This window comes from Mobula hypostoma, chromosome 20 (assembly GCF_963921235.1).
Source record: "Mobula hypostoma chromosome 20, sMobHyp1.1, whole genome shotgun sequence".
Lineage (NCBI taxonomy): Eukaryota > Metazoa > Chordata > Chondrichthyes > Myliobatiformes > Myliobatidae > Mobula > Mobula hypostoma.
In genome coordinates this window covers 8,477,998-8,493,269 of record NC_086116.1, presented here as the reverse complement: position 1 = coordinate 8,493,269, position 15,272 = coordinate 8,477,998, and the positions used below count along the sequence as shown (strand labels likewise).

Below are 15,272 nucleotides of genomic sequence, written 5' to 3'. Positions count from 1 at the left end.
AGCAGTCAATGGGAGTTTAAGTTTAATTGGGAATTCTGGTATATTTAAGGAGCTGTTGTCTAGACTGGAATATCCTCATCTCTTTTTGTTCCACTGACATTATGTTGAGGTCAGACATGGCAGAATAAACAGGACATACAATCTCAAAGCTCTGCATTATTAAACATATTTATAAACAGTAACCGTGTCTCCTTTTAGAGATGATTACTGGAATTGCCACTTTGCATGCTCTAATGAGTGTGGACAAGCAGAAACCAGATCAGGTCTTGGATTCCATATAAAACCCCTGACTTCCCATCAAAACTGCTGAACAAGACTAAATCTTTTCCCATACATGACATGAGGCAGCCTTGTTAAATTGCTAAAATAAATTAGAAGACTTGACAAAAATATCTATTCAAAGTTATTTTCAGTAGGCTGCATCCTGTTAGTTTTGCAGTTAGTTGCCTTCTTTAAACACACACACACACACACACACACACACACACACACACACACACAACAAATAATCACAAGAGCCATTTTCAACCAACTACTAATGCAAAAAAGCAAAAGCAGGGAAAGTGTGCAAGGACAAATTGAATTGATCATTTACCCAACCTTTAATCTCCCCGATGTTTCCTGATCCCATGGCAAGAAGCTTGTCCTTCCAGTCTTTTGATAGCAGCTTCTCGATACTAGGAGTTTCTGAGGAAATGCAAAGAGAGATTTTGTTTTTAGAAGGCTTTAATCTCTCTCTAAAGCCCTTGCAAAGTTCAACTGCAGACTAAGGCATCACTTCCCATCTTGCTGATTCATTTATATGTTTAATCGCAAAACAGATAAGAATTATTTAATCATCTGCTCTTTGAGAATCATTACCCTGACCTCAAACAATGAGATGACTGTTATGTGGCACAATTGTCTGGGTTTCTGGAGAGAGGGGAAAGGAGCTGATCAACAGTTCAACAATTCTGCAGGATACCCGTCCGGTCAATGAAACAACAAAATAACGCAGAGTCAAAGGTGGATAAAAAGCCACCTCGGTTTAGTTTATTCCTGTTGATCAAAGGACTGAAAGACTACAAGTGGGCCGGGTTGCAGACGTGGTTAAACTCTGTGAAACAGCAACTGTAATCAGGAACACTGAAAAGTAAGATAAACTCTGGGGTGTATCAAACACAGTTGTGATGGAAAGGGGAGTCTGCGTACTCGCCCTGTACTGGGGCTTCCACTGTTACAGGCCTATGAGTGATCAGCTTCCCAGTCGCCACACAGTAGACAATCCTCGCATGACTTCTCCCCTTGCTGTATATGGCTAGAATGAGGACTCTCACCATTTACTTGGGACCGCTGGTTAGAGGGTGTCTTAATGCAGCTGGTAGTCCACTGATATGAGTGAACCAGTCACTGGAAGCTGTTCACAGCTGTCCCCTGCCAACTTGCCTCCATTCCAACAGATGCTATTCACCACCAAACAACGGTTGAAGCTTTTAAGGCAAGTTCTGACATTTAAATTGAACAGCAAATGGCTGGGGACAACACATTCACCCCAATTTTGTGTCCTGTCTGCACAGTATTAGGAATTACTTTTACTCATTAATGAGCTGTGCTGTTCGAACTATTTTTACTTTAAAAGATCCCTCTTAAACTTGTGCTGTGCCGTTTTACCATTAAAGCAGGTGCCCTCATCGATGGTCTGAGGAGAAGTATTTCTGGTTCTCTCTAAGTGGTGATGCCACCCCATTTTTATGCCTGGACGAGGAATGAAAATCAAGCAATGTTCTCTGATTACTGTGACTAAGAAATTAAAAGGTTAAAAAATTAAAATTCCAGAATAAAAGTCTTTATTTGGCTAGTTTTAGGAGTGAAATGTAAAACAGCTTAATCTTGATATATCAGGGGAGAGATTAAAGACCTGTCTGCCAGTGAATCAGTGTCACCGTGCCCTCAATTAAACGTCGTATCAAAATCACTTTATACAATTATCAAAGCACACTTCAAAAGGTCCATCTACACACTGTCAAAGCCAGGCAGATCATGCAACTTCATGTTAGAAGATCGACTGCCCCAGTTTTGACCAGGTACCCTGTAACTCCTCTCAACACGGGCTCAGTTTGGAATTTTGGAGAGCTAATGAACTATAAAAGTGCATGCAACATAAAGTGGTTTATACTTTCAGCTGGGGAGAAGAACGAATGCAAAATAAAATTAAAATAGATGCAATTGTTATCCAATCCAAAAACACGTAGGGTTAAATATTTTCCATTGACTGGTTAGGGTGTTTTAACGATATAAACACGGTTTGTAATTCCACCAATATTAAAGGTCAGCGGTATCGTGAAACACTCTCTTACCCCCTCCAACCCCCTTCTCCCCCAGCTATTATCTCATATTTGTGGAGCTGGTAGTAGGCATTTAGCAGATCAGAATAAGTCAGGCCCATGTAACAAAGGGCTACTGTCATGTAGCCAGTCTCAGACATGGTGAAAAGGAGCCCACAGGAAAAAGGCAGGCTCCAATTTTTAAAGTTTTTTTTCTGCTGAGCACAGTCACCACATTCACTTCACTTGGCAAAGTCAGCTCAGTGTTCCTGGCTTGAGCTGTGAACAGGGCTCGGGATTGAATAACCAATTATACAACCACTGGCTGAGTTTATCCAAGGTTTTGCAAATTGTAATAATAGTACAGTATTCCCAAAACGTTTCATCCACTTCCAGACATGGTGTCATATCCCATCACGCTTAATTTACATTTTACAACATAATATACGTTGAATATCTCACAGCAACATAATACAATCACTTATTTTTGCTGAACGAGTGTAAGTAACAGTGAGGTTTAGTCTTGGGTCCAGTTAAGACCACATTAATTCAATATTATATTTCCTGTTCATTCCCTTGTTAGTTTAAACTGTAACCTGTGTTAACTGGAGGAAATGCATCACCAGCTCTAATTCTTACACTTCACCAGTGTCTCAAGGAGTATAAATTGTTGCAAGAATCCTATTACTTGTTCATGACATTTAATGTTTTATAATTTTTTTTATTTGAGGCATTAAAAATGCCACAAGTCCAAAAATAAAAAGGGTTGTCATTGTAATAGATCTGAGGCTATAAGGGAAATTCTCTCACTCAGATCAGTAACTGTCAGCTGCGGTTTTCAAGAATCGTGGTTTTCAGAACAAATGCTTCAATTTTGTCACAGAAAGAAGTCCTCTGCCGTGTGCCAGTCTGACTGTGCACACAAGGTATCTTCAGCAGACTTGGAGCCATTGAATCTTACAATAGCTCAAGGCCTGCTTGCCTCAGCCAGATCTCTGAAGGGGCTGTTCTGTTTAGTGCTTTCTCCCAAAACCTTCCAAATTAATTCCCTTAAAATACTTAGGTTCTGTAAAATCTGATCCAACACCCTTTTGGGAACATGTTTCATTTTAAAGCAGCACTCCATGGGGGAAAGGAGAATCTGCAAAAAAAAAGCAGAAAATGTTGGAAATACTCAGAAGACCAGGTGACATCTGTGGAGGGAGAAACAGAGTTAATGCTTTAGGTCAATGACCTTTCACAGAACTCTCTGTTCTCCTCAGTTGAACCCTGGCCCTTTTGCCAAGTGAGTTCACGACCTCTGTTCACTGGCCCACTCACCACAGGAAGCAAGTTCTCCCTCTAATTATTCTGAGTGCCTCTGGTAGGTCTCTCCACATGTCAAGGATAGCAATCCGTACAGTTCTTTATCCCCTAGAATTAATTATTCTGGTACAACTTCTCTGCAGCCTCGCCAAAAACTAGACAAACTTACTGAAGTGCAGTGCCCAAGACTGTTCCCAGTGCTCAGGCTGAAGCCCAACAAGTAACTTGTCAATATTTGATACGTCTTCCTTTTGTTTCTATTCAGTCACCCTACTAACAAAACTGAGAATCTCACATGCTTCCTTAACTGCCTATTTCACTTACCACATTAACTTATTGTGACAGCTTCAAACCACTTGTGAATCTCTCATTTCCTTTGCCCTTTCACATCTTTCAAGATATTATATTCCCTCTCTATGTTGCCCCTCTCAAAATGCAGCACTTCGCATTTATCCAGGTAAACTGCTAAGGGTCTTAGTCCTCAATAACAAACTCACGTTTTTCAGATCAGGCAGCATCTATGGAGGGGGAACAGACATTTTGGACTGAGATCCTTCATGAAGAGGCTTGGCCAAAAATGTTGACTGTTTATTGCCCTCCATAAATGCTGCCTGACCTGACGAGTTCCTCCTGCATTTTGTGCGTGTTACTCTGCATTTCCAGTATCTGCAGATTCTCTGTGTTTGGACCTTCCAGACTGATCATCCCTTCAATTGCAACTCTCACCAAATAGGATAACAAAGCAACACAAAGATGGAGTTTATATTTGCATAGCCCCTATTATCTCCCAAAATATCCTTAAGCACTTTACATAAAATTGGGTACATTTTGACATGAAGCCAGTGCTGCAACGGAGTGCAAGCAACAGCTAGTCTGTGCACAGCGATGTCCATGGAGCTGTATTAAGCTGAATACTTCTGTAATGTTAGTTCATGACCTCGAAGAGGACCACAACCTTGTTGCTGTTTAGAGGCTTGCTGCCTCATTGACCTGAAGAGCTATGCTGGCTGGAGTCAGGGCTTTATACTTCGGCCCTTGGTAGGGTCCCCAGTGCAAACCAATGCAAAGGGTAGAGGCCAGACTAAGAGCGGTCCACCAGTCCTCCAGGTTTGGGGGTTCAGCTCAGGGCTAACAACCCTGACTGGTAAAACAAAATTGTCATGGAAACAGCAATGAAGAATCCTTCTACATCTGAGTGGTCAAGGACAGACAGATAAAAGTTCAGGAAAATAATATCATCTAAGGTTCTGCAAGAACCCATCTACTCATGGGGAGACAAGGTACAGGAACGGCCCCTTCAGCTCGCCAAGTCCCTGCTGAAATAAATAGCACAAAAGAGGAATACTGAGGCTGTGTTCATGGATTCATGGACCATTCAGAAATCTGCTGGTGGAGGGGAAGACACTGTTCCTAAAACATTGAATATGTATCTTTAGGCTCCGATACCCCCCCCCCGGTGGTTTTACTGGAAAGAGGGTGCATCCTGAGTGGTGAGGGTCCTTAATGGTGGACGGAGTCGTTTGAAAGTTTTCCTCAATGGTGTGGAGGCTAGCGCCGATGATGGAACTGACCAAGTGTACAACCCTGTGCAGATTTTCCTGATCCTGTGCATTAGCCCCTTCATTCCAGACAGTGATGTAACCAGTTTGAATGCTCTCCTCGGTAATCTATACCACCCTCCTACCACTCTCCTACCAAATATGTCGAAATTTAGTGATCCAATTAAACAACCAACCTCTCAATATCAACATAAGTCTTTTTTAACATCCATCGCGGGAGGCAGCTGGCACTTCAGTTTAATGCCTCACTCAAAAGTCACCACCCCAGCACTCCCTCAGTACAGAGCTGGAGAATTCAACTGGATGTTGCCCTTGAAGGGAAGTTTATGGTCAGCAGAGGGGATTCAATTGCATTAAAATAGTGGATGAAAGCAGACCTCATTTCCTTCTTGGAAGCTAAAGAGATCAATCATTTGAAATCCAGAGTTCTCTCTGTTTTCAGAATCTCTCACCATCCTGAATCCAGTGGGACCTCTCCCCTGACCCAAACATAGAAATACTTTTGTTTTCACTTTTCCATCTCTCACCTCTCACGTCATCCTTGCACCCCCAACTGGCTTCGCCTATCACTTTCCAGCTTGTACTCCTTCACCTCCCCTACCCACTTTCTTATTCTGGTTTCTTTCCCCTTCCTTTCCAGTCCTGATGAAGGATCTCGGTCCTAAACATCGATACTTTTCTTTCCATAGATGCTGCCTGAGCTGCTTATGTTCTTGCAGCAACTTGTGGGTGTTACTATAAAAATACAGTCCCCGGAAACATTGCAGGTCACAGGAGCAAGTGTGGATGCAGAGCTAGACAGAAAGGGGTTGGAGGACAGTTCTGAGGTAGAGCAAGAGTAGGGTGAAGACCCAAAAGAGGCAATTCCAAAATACATAGACTAGGTTGTTGGTTGTGTAGGGGACCAGAGGCTAAGATCACGAAGAATGCATCCATAACAAGCAAGCTGTTTGAGAGGGTCCCAAACAGAGCAGCATGGCAGCCAAGAGTAACGCTTTACAGCACCGGCTGTAATAGGGGTTCAATTCCCGCCACTGTCTGTAGGAGTTTGTACGTTCTCCCCGTGACCACATGGGTTTCCTCCAGGTGCTCCAGTTTCCTTCCACATTCCAAAGACGAACGAGCTAGTGAGTTGTGAGCATACTATATGGGCGGCGGAAGCCAGGCAAAACCTCTGAGCTGGTCAGCACGATTCTCACTGATTTGATTTAACGTAAACAATATATTTCATTTCATGTTTCAAAGTACATGGGACAGAGCTGGCAGGTGAGATAGACCGAGATATCCAACACAGGTAGAGATAAGGTGAATTTTAGAACACATAGGAGTCCAAGAAGATAATTACTTTTCTGATATAAAACTACATACAGCGTCAAACTGAAAAAGGAATCACCTTTCCCCAAGCAACAATCAAGCTTAGTATTTCAACTAAGAGGCTCCCCGATGATGGAGAAAAGAGGAAGAGACCTGTTCTATGAAAACCAAGAAAGACTTGTGCAGTGAGATACCCATGTATCACACTGTTTTAAATTGGCTTTGTATTGCTGCTGATTATGTGTTTCTCTTTTCCTGTTGCTTCTGTCAAGGAAATTTTGACAGAAAATTGTAGATTCATTTAATCGGCATTCAGGCAGAAACTCAATGTACAACAACAGAACAGTTTAATGCAGAGCATCAAACATCTTTCTAAAAACATTGTTAAAATATTCTCAGTGGCTGCTTTATTAGGTACCTCCTGTTCCTAATAAAGTGGTCATTGAGTGTATGTACGTGGTCTTCTGCTGCTGTAGCCCGTCCACTTCAAGGTTTGACGTGTAGTGCATTCAGAGATGCTTTTCCGCACACCACTGTTGTAACGCGTGGGGTTCTTTGAGTTACTGTCGCCTTCCTGTCAGCTTGAACCCATCTGGCCATTCTCCTCTAACCTCGCTCATAACGAAGTGTTTCACACATAGAACTGCCACTCACTAGATGATTTTCAAATCTCATACCATTCTCTGTAAATTCTAGAGACTATTGTGCATGAAAATTCTGGGAGATCAGCAATTTCTGACATTCTCAAACCACCCATTCTGACACCAACAATCATTCCACTGTCAGTCAATTAAATCACATTTCTTCCTCATTCTGATGTTTGGTCTGAACAACAGCTGAACCTCTTGACCATGTCTGCATGCTTTTATGCATTAAGTTGCTGCAACATGATTGTTTGATTAGATATTTGCATTAATGATCAGGTGTACGTGTGTACCTTATAAATGACTGTATATGCAAATAATATAACAGAAGGAAATCAAGGGTGCAATTTACCCCTGCCACATGCACTAAATGGCATGCTTGCTTCTAGATCCCAGAGATGTCAGAAGCTATTTTTCATCCTAGTGGTTTAATTATCGCAACAGATATGGCACCTGACCCTAACCAGTGCTGACTGCAAGGACCTTTACAAGTTTTGAGAGCGTACTGCCTTAAATATATTTTTATTACATTTTAGAGGCTATTTTACCCTGTAGGACCCCAATGAATTAAACAGGACAAACCTGCGAGTTTCCCTCTTGCTTCCGCTCGCAGGGAAACAGAATGTAGCAGTGGATTGTAAAATACAACACTGAAGTTGATATCCATAAAGGACACATTAAATATAACTTGCATTATCTAGCATCTCTGTCATGCCATAACATTCCCAGGAGCATGCTCAGGAAACAAAAATTTAGAGAGACACTAGGATAAGTAACCAGCTGAAGACATAACTGCCAAGCGTGGAGTGAAGGAAGTGGAGGATGTAAAGGCTGCCAGACTCTGAGGCACCCATTGGCACTAATTGAAGGTCACCAAAGTATGATTTTGAACATAGTGCCTTTTCAGCCAAATGCATACTGAATAGTAATACTCTCTGTGTTGTAATCTACATGTAATGCTGTTAGTGCAGAGGTGTCCATCCGTGACCTAGAGGTCATATGTAGTCAATGGGCCTCGGCTATCCAACTCATGAAGCCCAAGTCACTTTCTCCTCTTGTATTTATTTCTCTTGCACTCTTTTGAATTACTTGTGTTTGCAGATTTCTTTAACCACTATGTCCAAAATTTAAAGAAAGAACCTCCATAATGCTGTCATAGAGAGGGTCCAGAGGACTTTCGTGAGACTGATCCCAAGAATGAAAGGGTTAACATATGAGGAGACTGATCCCAAGAATGAAAGGGTTAACATGAGGAGACTGATCCCAAGAATGAAAGGGTTAACATATGAGGAGACTGATCCCAAGAATGAAAGGGTTAACATATGAGGAGTGTTTGATGGCTCTGGTCCTGTACTCACTGGAGCTGAGAAGAATGAGGGAGGATCTCAATGAACCCTATTGCATATTGAAAGGCCTAGATATAGTGGATGTGGAGAGGATGTTTCTTATAGTGGGGGGGGGGAGTCTGGGACCAGAGACCACGGCCTCAAAACTGAGGGGCATCCATTTAGGACAGAGATGAGGAAAATGTTCTTCAGCCAGAGGGAGGCGAATCCGTGGAATTCATTGTCGTAGACAGCTGTGCAGGCCACATCAGTGAGTATATTTAAGATGGAGGTTGTTAGGATGTCAAGGGTTATGGGGAGACAGCAGGAGAATGGAGTTGAGAAGGATAATAAATCAGCCATGGTGGAATGGCAGAGCAGACTCATAAGACTATAAGATATAAGAGCAGAATTAGACCATTTAGCCCATCAAGTCTGTTCCAACATTTCATCATGGCTGATTCAATTTTCCTCTCAGTCCCAATCTCCTGCCTTCTCCGTGTCACTTCATACCTGAACCAATCAAGAATCTCTCAATATACGTAAAGACTCGGCCTCCACAGCTGCCTGTGGCAAAAAATTCCACAGATTCGCCACCCTCTGGCTAAAGAAATTCCTTCTCATCTCCATTCTGAAAGGATGCTCCTCTATTCTGAGGCAGTGTCCTCTGGTCTTAGACTCTCCCACATTAGGAAACATCCGCTCCATATCCACTCTATCAAGGCCTTTCGCCATTCAAAAGGTGAACGACTCGATGGGCTCAATGGTTTAATTCTGCTCCATATGTTTTATCGTCTTACAGTCTTAAATTCATTAAATATTTGGTGACAGTACATGCAAATTAATAAATAAATATTGATATCCATATATTCAATTTCATCTCCAAGTTACATGCCATGCTGATTTGATGAAACACATTCCCATTCCATTGTCTTCTGATTAGTGTATGATGAAGTACAGTATTGTAGGTAATGGACTAAGAGCAGGAATGCAAAAAGGCAGAACAGTTCAAGGTTATAGAAGAGGTAATGAAACCTTAGGTAATATGTCCATTCAGTACCAGCAACCCCATTTTAAAGGAGTACCCAATCGGCGTTATAACTCTGTCTTAAAAGAGCACTTAATAGAAGTTAGTAACTTCATCTTAAAGGAGCACCCAATCAGAGATAGCAACCCTGTCTTAACAAATTGATCTTAAAGGAAGGTAAATTGGGGGTGAAATTAAATCAGGAAAAACAATGTTTCATTCAATCTGTGGTGAAATTATGGAACAAGATCTCTTTGGGCAAAGATGGGGAAGCTGGGTTGGTTCATTTAAAGATAAATTAGCTAGCATTCTTCCAAAAAGTTTACATTTTTTGTTTATAAGATGCGAGTAACTTGAGATACAACATGTGATTGAATGCTTTGGAGGAATGGATAACTTGGATTTACCTCATCTCACATCTGAATTTTTTGTAGAGAAGTTCATAAAGATAGATTTATTTTTTGTTTGTTTATGGGGATGTGGACATTGATAGCAAGCCCAACATTTATCACCTAACCGTGGCGGTCTTTTAGAGGTAAGCTTACTACTTGGATTACTGGAGTTCATAAGGTGAACATGCTTCCATTGAATTGTATTAGGCTGGGAATTCAGTTGACCCAGAGGGAATGAGGATTTATTTCCAAGTCAGCATGTTGCACATCTTTGAAAAAAGAACTTGCAAGTAGAGAATTTAATTTACACTTGCGGCCCTTGTCTTTTCGAAAAATGAAACTTAATTAGTGAAGTAAGTTGGGTTAAGTTGCTGTCATGCTTTTTGTAGATGGTGTACTCTAAAGTTTAGTCATTTTTTGAATTATTTTGGCTACTCCTAAGCTTTGAGCCAATGATTGGAAGTGGATTCCCAACATTTAAACAGGATATTCCATAGACTCTTTTTCACAGGCTGTCCATCTTAAGCGATTTGGACAAGATGTACAGAACCTTGGATCAAGTAATGCTATAACCTTTAAGAAATATCTGGACAATCCCTTGAACTGGCAAAGTCCAGATGGCTGTGGATCAAATACAGATAAATGGCACTTGTACGATTGTCAGTATAGACACAGTGGGCCAAAGGGCTTGTTTCTATGCCGTATGATGTGGAACCCATCCATGGTTCATCTGTGACTGAAGGATTGAATGTTTAGGATGGTGGGTGGTGTGACAATTAAGTAACTGAATGATATTGAACTTCGTAAGTGATGTTGAAACTTCAGGTGGAGGGAATTCTATCACACTCCTGTCTTGTACCTAGTAGGTAATAGAAAACTTGGGGAATCAGAGAGTGGATCAGATCATTTGCTTCGGAATACTTCTTTGATTGTCATTTACAATTGATGTGCTTTATTCAGTTAATTTTCTGGTTGATGAGAATCCCCCAAGCTGTTGGTGATGAAATACTCAGCACCAGTCATGGCTGCTTTGAACATTATGAATACCCTCATTCTTAACTAGCACTCGCAGAGAACAAATTTTGTCAGTTCAATGCTTAAGGGTGTGGACTGCTGCAAATGGAACTCAACATTGTTCAATGTTTATCGAACGTACCACTTCTGACCCAAGGATGATGATCCTTGATGGTACCTGCTGAAGCAACCAAAGACGGTTGGTCCTAAGACACAGTTCTAAATAATCCCTGCAGCACTGCCCCAGGCAGGACTGATGGCCTCCCGCAATCAACACCATCCTCCTTAGAGCTAAGGACACTGCCAGCTGGTGGGGATTTTTTCTCCTTGCTCTCTTTTTCCAGGGTTTCTTTCATGTTACTGGTGCCTTGATATTTGTGCTCACCTCTGGCACTCTGGATGTCAATATGTCTTTGCATGAAGATCGCAATGAGTCTCGGGACAGAGTGGCCTAATGACCATCTGAGATTCCATTACACTGCACATTGTGTTTACCTGGATAGTAAAAACTAACTAGATGACCCCATTTATTTCAGCAGGTACTTCCCACAAAGTTTGGAATACCTTGGCTTTAGCTTCTTTTACACTCCCTTTTTTGACGGGTTTAGTTAAACATTCTTGCACTAATAAACCATTTGAGATACATTCATGTTTCCTTACAATATATATGAGGCCGTTCAGCCCAACGAGTCAGCGCAGCTTTAGAGAAATCCTATTCCCCCATTTTTTTCCCGGTAACCCTTTCTCCTACATCTCCCCCACTCCCCCCAAATACTCATTACTCTTACTACCCTTCACATTAAGAGTAATTGACAGCAGTCAATTAACCCACCAACCAGCACATCTTTGCACTGGGGAAGGAAACCACAACATTTGGGGGGGAGGGGGTAACCCACAGGGAGAATGTGCTAACTCCACACAGACAGTACCCTGAGGCCAGAATCGAACTCTGTTACTGAAGCTGAGGGGCAGGAGCACTAACTGCAGTATCAGTAAGTAGCAGTCTGCCTTTCCCTGACAAGAAGGAGGAAAATAAACCTCATAGGATGCTTGCTAAAGCATAAGGTAAAGGCAAAGCTTGTTACCCACTCTTGGATATTCCCATGAAATTAAAGAAGAATAAAATGTATCAGCTATGGTACAGTAATATAACTCCTACACTGTTCCAAGAGAATCCTTTCTCTCTTGGAGTTACACCACACCTACATCTGATTATCACACATGTCATAGTTACACAAACATACTACTCAACAAGTTAGTGCCTGCATTCTTTCAAAGATTTTAAACACAAGAGAGTCTGTAGATGCTGGAAATCTCGAGCAATGCTCACAAAACGGTAGAGAAATTCAGCAAGTCAGGCAGCACATACCTGATGAAATCAGATGCTGTCTGACTTTCAAAAGTTTCAGTCATTTTCAGCTACTTTGGCATCACCTCAGTTTTGAGCCAATGACTAAAAGCAGGTTCCCAACATTTAAGCAGGATTTTCCATAGTTTCTTTCAGAAGCTTAAGGGATTTAGACAAGATGTACAGAATCTCAGATCTAAGTAACTCCTATAAACTTTAAGAAATACCTGGACAAGCATTGAACTGGGAAAGCAGAGAAGGCTATAGATCAAATACAGGTATATAAGTCTAGTACAATGGTCAGTTTAGACATGGTGGACTGAAGTCTTGTTGCTATGCTGTATGACTCTATAACTCTGTGACTCCATTGACAGGTCAACCTCATTTACCCAATCATCCCACCATCTACAAGAGAACAAGTTACAAATCTGCATGACATTTCATGTTCAAAGTAAAATTATTATCAAAGTACATATATGACACCATATATTACTGATTCATTTTCTTGCAGGCATTCACTGTAGAATAAAAAAATACAATTCAATCAATGAAAAACTATACCCAAACAAAGACTCACAAACAACCAATGTGTAAAAGAAGACAAACTGTAAAAACAAAAAAAAAAAAATAATAATAATAAATAAACAGATAAATAATACAGACAACATAAGTTGTCGAGTGTTTGAAAGTGAAACAATAGATTGTGGAATCAATGTTGAGTGAGGTTATCAATCCTGCTTCAGAAGCCTGATGGTTGAAGGGTTATAATTGTTCCTGAACCTGGTGGAGTAGGACCTAAAGCTCCTGTGCTTCCTTCCTGATGGCAGAAGCGAGAAGAGAACATGGTCTTGATGGTGGATGCTGCTTTCTTGTGGCAGCATCCTATGTCTTTGTCTCTCTCCTAAATGTTCCATCTCTATGGCAATGTTCTGGCTTTCCTACCAATTTCCTTTAATAAAGTATCTTCCAAGTTAGCATCCCTTCTTAAAACACATTACTTGCGCTTTGACCTCAAAGAGTCTTAACCAGCTCAAATGGGTTTAAATCCCATCTAAATCCACAAAACTTTTGATTTCAAACTAATGAGCATCTATATTTGTTGCGTTTCAGTAACACCTTTGGTAACCCCAGGGTATCCAAAATGCTTTAAAGCCAATGAAGTGTTTGATGTGTTGAGATTGTTTCACTGTAAGAACACAAAGCAATTTAGATGTATCCAGCAAAGACTGTGATAAATAATCAAATAGTCTTTACCTTTCTTAGTGGTGCTAGTTCGGTGCTAAGTATTGGCAGAACTTGCTATGTATACATGCACCTACTTTGATAATATATTTACTTTGAACTTTGCTCTTCTTTAAATAATTCTGCAGGGTTCTTTTACATCCTTCAGTTTCATCACCCATCCAAAAGCTAGCGGACCCTCAGTAATGCACTGAGATGCCATCTTAGAACCTGCCTCAGACCTCTGCCGCGAAGTTGAACCCATGACCCACTGACTCAGTGGCAAAACTTTGAACATCGAGCCAAGAATGACAGCAGTCTCTGATTGACTTTCCTCCTATTGTGGAGCCAGACACTGTTATTGTACTTGGAGATTTACACCATGGCGCTAATTAAACTAAAGTTGGCAAAAAAAAAGGATCGGCATATGGCACTTAAAATGGCATGCCTCAGGTTTAGTTCTATGTGTGATTATTTGACATCCTTATACCACCATGCTTGCTGCCAAAACAAAATGTCTCTGAATTTGATTGTCCAAGACGGATGATTGTTCAGTGTAGCTAGACTCTGACTAATAGCGGACTGATGCAATACTAGAGGGAAAAAAAATTGACAATTACTACATGTCCTCATTCCTGACAGTGAAATCTCTATTCAAAACATGAAAAGCTGCATCTAAATTAAAGAATGCAGGTTCAGTGAGTATATTATCTACATTAACACTATATATAAGGGCAACTTCCAGTGTTGTTTGACACTGAAGTCACCACAATGGCTGTCTAGAAAGACATGAGCAGTGACAAGGTATTAAAATGTAAATAAATATTTTTAGACATCGCTTTGCAACATTCAGCTGTTCTTTGGGGGAATTTTCTCTGTCAATAGGAAACAAGTACTTTTCATTTTAAAGAACAAGTTATTGATATGAATCTAATGGCTACCTTGGTGCTTCAACATCTTTCAACTATTTTCTACTTTAATCACTTCCTTGTAACACATGTAACAATTGACTTATGTTTTAATTGCTCGTTATTTTTTCAAAACACTGCGTTGAAATCTTGATTAATCCTGGATACATACAGCAGAAGGCAGTTATTAGTTGAGAAATTGAAATGGAAATATGGGCTTCTCCACTCCAGTTGTTAGGAGTACATAACTCTTTGAACAAGGCTTCACCTTTTACAAACAAGAGAAAATCTGTAGATGCCGGAAATCCAAGCCAACACACACAAAATGCTGGAGGAACTCAGCAGGCCAGGCAGCATCTATGGAAAAGAGTAAACAGTCGATGTTTCAGGGTCTCGGTCTGAAACGTCGACTGTTTACTCTGTTCTATAGATGCTGCCTGGCCTGCTGAGTTCCTTCACCTTAAAAAATATATGAAAAGGCTTGTGGCTTGGACTTTATAACTTGCTAATTTGAGTCACAGAATCAGACCGGACAGAAATGGACACTTCAAACCTTTGCATCCATCCTAACTTTTTTACCCATCTGCACATTAGGTCCATATTCTTCTAAGCAATGGCTATTCAAGTGCATGTCTAAATGTCCTTGAAATATAATGATTGTATCCATCTTAGCACTTCCTCTGGCAGTGTGATCCAGCTATCAACCAAACTCTCTGCAAAAAAAAAATCCCCTTTAAAATTCATTCTTCCCTCTTTAAACCAATATCCTCTTGTTTGTGATACTTCTACCACGGGGAAAAGACTCCATTTTGCTATATACTGTATGTTTCTTACAATCTTATATACCTTAGTCAGGCAGGGAGCTCCATTGCAGTTGGCAACTCGTATAGAAGACAGTGAGTTTAAAGCATC

General features: G+C 40.8%; 1 protein-coding gene across 16 annotated transcripts in view; it reads right to left on the bottom strand.

Annotated features, from left to right (window-relative positions):
* sox5 (SRY-box transcription factor 5) overlaps positions 1-15,272 on the bottom strand; it is a 396,739-nt gene that overhangs the window by 164,394 nt on the left and 217,073 nt on the right. For all 16 annotated transcript variants that reach the window (XM_063072335.1, XM_063072336.1, XM_063072334.1 and 13 more), the window contains one exon: positions 601-687. In XM_063072335.1, coding sequence (XP_062928405.1) covers positions 601-687 — 87 coding nt within the window. The remainder of the gene's footprint in view (positions 1-600; positions 688-15,272) is intronic.